General features: G+C 38.1%; 1 protein-coding gene across 1 annotated transcript; it reads right to left on the reverse strand.

Annotated features, from left to right (window-relative positions):
- Window positions 1–5,906: 5,906 nt before the first annotated feature.
- LOC104438834 (temperature-induced lipocalin-1) lies at window positions 5,907–6,761 on the reverse strand. Its single transcript, XM_018869961.2, is given in 2 exon segments — window positions 5,907–6,077; window positions 6,282–6,761. Coding segments are annotated over 2 exon segments (651 nt in total).

Below are 6,761 nucleotides of genomic sequence, written 5' to 3' on the forward strand. Positions count from 1 at the left end.
CTAAATGAGCATAAATTGACTTTTGGATATGCGTTCTTGCTCAATAGAGGTGCAATTTCTTAGAACAGCAAGAATTAGACATTGATAGCCTTGTCTACGATGGATATAGAATTTATTGCATGCTCTACCGCAGTGCAAGAAGCAGTATGGCTAAAATATTTTTTGGAAAATTTAGTCATCGGCACTGAGATTCCAAGACTGGTGATAGTTATTGCGATAATCAAGCAGCCATTGCCTATGTGAAAGATCCCTGAGTATCATGAAAGATAAAACACATTGACATAAAAAACAACTTCATCAGAGATATAATAATGCAGAAAGAAGTGATTATATAATATATTTCAACTAATAGAATGGTTGCTGATCCATTTGCGAAGGTTGTTTCTAGAGATGTATTCTTGACCCACATGATGTCATTAGGATTATGTAGAATGAGATATGTGTTATTGTAGAGGATCATTGGTTTATGTATATGTGGACGTATGTATTGTACTTGTTTATTTATTAGTGACTTGATGTTTATCAATAAGTATAAATCTATTATAAGACTAGCACAAACATGCATATATTATTGGAAAGTATGTTAGCAGGTAATGATTGGCTTATTTTCTCGTGCCATGCTCTCAGTTTTGCTTTTATACTTGGGTGCCCAGAGTCAACAATTTGACCTTGGGCCCCACCTTGTGAAACTCCGATATTGATTTGCCTTTTGTAGGTACAAAAGATAGATACAATTATTTTTTATTTTATTTTATTTCCTCTTTGTCTTATAGTGTACATCACTTTTTTTTTCTTTTACTTTCTTTTGTACGTCCAAAACTAGAGTACAATAAAAGGAAAAATTTCTCCATCTGACTTTTAATCCACTTGGGGAATTCTTTATCAACAAACTCAATTTAACAAATCGTTATCCAAATTCAAATTCAATACATTAATTTAACATAACTTTCTTTTCCTTTTCTCTCTTTCCCTCTTATTGTGTTTCCAAGTAGTGAGAGGAAGAAGGGTTTGTCTTCGGGTTTTATAGGGGAAATGGAGGATTTTTTTTCTCATTTTGTTTTTCCTGTTTCTCTTTTCCATTTTCCTTATCTGTTGCAATTTATGTGTAAGATTATTTCCCAATATTCCTCTTTCCTTGTGATGTGCACGATTGTGGACCTTACGTGTGTGTGGGGAACTAATGTTCTAGAGTGTTCTTGTTTAGGAGTTTTTTCTCCGAGGATAAGAATCGGGGGTGAGCATCAGTCTAAGGTCAACCCTGAACTAGTCCAACCTTGCCGGTTCTAATCCAGTTTCCAGGGGAATTAGATCGGTTCTTGGTCTTGGGACACCTAGACTTGCACTGTACGAGTTGGTTCTCGATCCTAGAAATTTAGGGTTGATCTAACCGGGCCAACCCTATAAATAATATATATCATACATGTTATATATTTAATACATTAATATTCTTTTATCTATTCTAAAGTCTATAACCCTAACTTAACAATAATGGCGTTAATGAGTCCTCCTCCTCTAACATTCTGTTATGTTCTCTTCTTTCTCTTTTATCTTTGCCAAGTAAATCCAAAAGAATAAAGCCCTTATTAGAAGTTTAGAAATCCTCTTCGTGAGCAACATTCAACGCTCACCTCTCTCCCACTTGTCGCTCGTGGCTCGCCCCACTCTTGCATGTTGCTCACTCATTGTTCGCCTTGCTCTCGCACGTTGCTCACTACTCATCCCTCACCTAGCTCACCCCATTACTTTGGAAATCATAGGTTGTAAAAGGTCAATCAGCACCGTGTCAACCTGAAAAGAACCCTTCTCAACAACTACTTCAAGTCATTGGTGTCATTTACTTCTGGAACTTGGGTGCTTATTTTTGTTTTAAGTATGATTTCCACAAATCTTTTCGTGGAGTGTTAGTAGTGTGAGGATGTAAAATTCTATATTTGAAATTCTTTCTAAACCATAGAATTGTCACGCTAAGTATTGGATGAAGGTGCATGGCTTAAGCTCATGTTGCTTTTGGCCTTTTATTTTTTTCACTTTATTTTTTTCTTTCCTTTTAAATAGAAATTTATGAAACAATGCTAGTTGGCTCTATAAAATTATATTGTTACGTTATCTAAAATTTATGTTGGATATATATTGGTGTTTATAATTTGGTTGATCAATACCGCATTGTTAATAGATATGTGATTCCAAATAGTAGGTTTGTCTTTATCAAGGTATACAAAAAATAAAACAAACAATTTATTGGTTGGTTATGGGTTGATCCTGGAATGGAACCGGACTCATAGGATCAGTCCGATCCTTGGTCCCAGGCTCAATAGGGTCGGTCCTCAGTATTGAAATTTGAAAATCAACACTGTGCGGATTGATCCTTAGTTTAAATATTGAACGGGCCCAACCCAGACCATGCTCACCCCTAATAAGAATAACTTGAAAGGGAAATTTAGGTCATGTACCATAAAATTTGCCAATTTCCATATAATTTACCGATTTCCTTTTTATTTGTTCCATGATAATTCTTCGAACTAATCAATAAGAAAATCACTGGATTTGGATTTCATCATCATACTTTAGGAGTAGAGATTTGGACATTATATGTGAATTTCATATTTTGTGGAAAAAAATGGTTTATTGATTTCCAGGGGAGCAGCAAAATCTAGTTTGAATATGGCGATCTGGGAAATTTGGCAGCGTAGAAAAGGGTCCATTTCTCATGTGTCAACTTCATGGAAAAACATCAAGGAAGGACAAATTGCATATTGAGTGAGAAATCAGCTTCGAGGCTTGAATGGACTGCACTATATTATTACCTAAAGAGAGATTCCAATCAAAAATAATAAAAGACCGTAGATCACATGCATCGATTTATCTCACTTCATCAACGAATTATTTTGAAAAAAGAAGAAATCACTGACTTGAGTACTCTCGCAACACTTCAACATTTCTCTTGATGTTTTGTACATCTTGATTTAACTAAGTGAATGGGACAATGCCATATTTTAGCCACGTTTTCCAAATTTTGGTTTATTACCACATTGCTAGCTGCTGCAAGTTCATCTTTTTCTAATGATTTTCCTTTCTGCAAATCGGTTTGATATTTCTTGGGAACGCCACTAGTTGTTTGATATCCTAGTTATTTGATATCCTAGTTTGAGACGAGCAATTGGTTTGTTCCCCAATCAGTTGCACATAACTTGTTCGACAAAATGCTCATGAAGAACTCTGTGCAAGTTTATTTCGTTTCCTTTTGTCATAAAAAAGCATTTACCACAGAGCACATCTTGATAATCAATTCTCAAGTTATTTCCATGATCAAATGCTTTTCTAGGCCATCATCGTTTTACTTTGTTTTGTTTTTCGTTCATGTTTTGGGGGGCCTTTGGCGTACTGATCATTTTGGTTGAAGTTGTTCTTGGTTAGGTCGTGAAGTGTAGAACAAAAGTTGAAGTTCTGGGAATAGAAAGGAGCGTAGAAAGGCGGACGAAATAGGAGTTAAGTGAGCTTAAGTTTAGTTTAAGGAACTTCGGGCTTAATTAGACGTGATGGATCTTGGGCCTATGTGGTTTGGTAGATTCGGGCTGGCTTTAGTCTCTCAGAGCTGCGTGGGCTGAGTTTCTTTTAGCAAGAAACTTTGAGTAGGAAAAATTTAAAAATGGGAAAAAGGTTTGAGAATTAAATTTTGAGTAGTTTTTCTAGATTTTTAGTCAATTCTAGTTTAGAATTAATGCTTGATTTTTTCTAAATTAGAATGCACATAGTTTAGGGTTTTGATAAACATTTTAGGATTAGTGAAGTCTCAAAGAAAGAGGGAAAAAATGTGAAATCGGACCGGGATCGCAACCGGCTCCTTGCAGGTGAACGAGGGTGGTGAGCGACGGCTAGTGCTCAAGTTACAGGGAGTCTTGCGATGTCAGACGTTAACTCCGGCGTTTGTCGGCCAAACCGAGGGACTCTTGATGACGAATCGAATGAAGCCAGCGAGCCTCGGTGTTGTTGGAGACGCGTCGCCGAGACTTGACGCAGTTGCAGCGTGAGCACAAGGTGCAGTAATAGCCAATGACAAGGCAAAAGCTGTGAGCACGTATGGAACGCCCGTTCTTCACGCGTGTCGTGCGAAGGACATGAAAATTCTCCAAGTGGGGCGCCTTAAATTTGACCGTAAGGGGATGCTTAACCAAGTCAAACTGCACTCACAAGAAAAAAATCACAAAGATCAACGTTGGATCATCATCACTGCCACGTCTCTCTTTTTATTGTGGCCATCTCTCTTTGTTTCTTTTGTAGACGTCACTGACTCCTTTGCTGAGGCTACATTTCGAGTGAACCAGAGCCACGAAAGCCAGACTCCGGGACTCGCCGATATTGGATTTGTTCGAGTTGACGCAGCGAAGCCTGGTGCCTCGTCGACGCTGGTTGGCGTTAGGATTTTTGATAGCAAACTCGTCGGGAAGCAGCAGCACCAGTAGAGATCGCAGGGACGTTGTTCAGCAAGGAGAGACGCTGGCTAAGGGGTGTCTCGGCCGTGAAGAGTTCTTGGCAGAGTTCCTCTCGTCTCTCGGTTCTCACGTGTATTCTCTAGTGTGCTCTGAGAATAGAATTGCCGACCCCCTTACGATCGTCTCTTCCTTTTTATTTATATGTCAGTCCTGTTTGTAAAAGGCAAGAGATATCTTGGGCTGGCGTGAATGAAATCCACCACTTGATATTCTCAATATTATGCTCAGCCCCTATTAGTACGTAAATCTCCCACTTCCCTTTGAGTCATTGCTGAATATTTCCCTCGAATAATGGGACAATCCCATTGAATTTGCCTTTTCTTTCTCCACCGCCACACACACATGCACCAATCTCCTTTCTTGATTTTCCCTTACTTTGTTGGTCAAATTTTCCTTTTATGCTCTTGAACGAATATTGACAAAATATTTCTTTTGGTCTTGTTCCGATTATGAGTTTTCCCCCAAGTATTTGACGAAGATATTCATTTCTTGTTTGAAATAAAGAAATGTTACATCAACGAATAGAATACCTTTGTATCTATTAAGCTTAAAACCATTTGTTCGAGTCCATTCACCATTGTTGATTCAATGCGAGTGCAATAATAAGAAAAATAAATACACCTAAAATTATATGTTATGCAATTAATATTATATTTTTTTAGGGCTTAAAAAATAATCCCTAATTTTCTATGCAATGAATAAATGACTGAGTCGCCAAAATTTAGGTGTCAACATTTATTGTTATAAACTCAATTAGGGGTTTTTGGCTTTACATATTGGTTTCAGGATATCATTCTAGATTGAGCAACCAGCTGATAATAGGTGAGAATCTTGGCTCTTTTGTCACGAGGCATTATGCCGTGATCGGGGTTAGATATATAGTCTCAGATTAATCTATAGATTGGACCATTGATAATTGTTTAAAGGAATATTTCTAAGATGTATATGATCAAGTTAAAGTGATACTAATTTTTTTGATCTTGTTCGTATATTATATATTAGATTTGAGATAAGTGACTTCTAATATTATTTTATCAATGTATATAGTAGATGTTCGATCTGTTTAGAAGACATACGGCTATACATTGGGTTGTGATTACACATACCATTCATTTTAAATGTTTTTCTAGTTCTTCAATTTGAGTACGAGATTAGCTAGTTGTATATGAGTTGATACTTGTTAAATGATCTCATATATGCGTGTGTGCATTTTGATAAAATATTAATGTTAGTTTTTGTTCGAGAACACAATCTCTCAATGGAAGGACAACCTTGTCAGTTCTTCCATTTTCATTAGTCAATTCCTTCATGCAATAACCACTTCTTTTCAAATCAAACTATTTATTCTCTTCTAACAGCAAACAATTTCAACATCATTTCATCCGGCTGCTGCAAAATTAAGTTTCCTCCCTAGAACTACGTGATCCACCAAATGCCTTTAGTGCCCTAGGGTCCTTCTTGCTGCGGCGGAGGCGTGTTGCTCTGTGGAGTCTTGCGGAGCTTGCTTACATCATATCCCTCATCAACAGCCTTCTGAACCAGTTGATTATAGATTTTATCGTCTATATGACTCTGTCTGCTCAATATCTGTCAAAAAAAAAAAAAAACAATAATAATCCCACCAATTAGCCTACAAAAGTGAAGGAATCAAACAAGAATCAGAACCCAAATCTTACTAGTACAAACCGCCCTATGATCCATCAGTCATAAAACCAAAACCTATGTGACCATCAACTGGGGCAGAAAGGAAAAAAGAAAAATAAAGGAAAACCTGATAAGAAGGTTACATACAAAGAGAGACGTTCTGCTGGGCTCGCCAACGATAGCATACTGATAATCAGCGTCAAGGTACAAGACCCAGTAGTCACCGTCAAGAGGGAAGATGGGGAAGAACGGAGGCACAAAGAATTTCAGTTTCAGCTTGCCCTCATCGCTCTTCGGGTCGGCCTTGTAGGCGTTGCCCTTAATGAAGATCCTCTTGCCCTTGACCCTGGACTCGTTCAACACGTCCAGAGTCCCATTGTCCTTCAGAGTGTACGTGGCCCTCGTGTCCTCGCCATCCTTGGGCAGGAAGAACGTTGGGAGGGAGGCGATCTCGTACCAGCGTCCTGCGTACCTCTTCAAATCAAGTCCCTTCACGACAGTAGGCTCGCTGTCGAGCTGGTAAAAGGAATTGAGTCCAAAGTTCGATCCCCGTGAGCACAGCACACACATGAACATAGAAGAAGAAAGCAGCGAAACTAGAAGAAATAGTCCCTTCACACCCTCCAT

This window comes from Eucalyptus grandis, chromosome 1, assembly GCF_016545825.1.
Source record: "Eucalyptus grandis isolate ANBG69807.140 chromosome 1, ASM1654582v1, whole genome shotgun sequence".
NCBI lineage: Eukaryota > Viridiplantae > Streptophyta > Magnoliopsida > Myrtales > Myrtaceae > Eucalyptus > Eucalyptus grandis.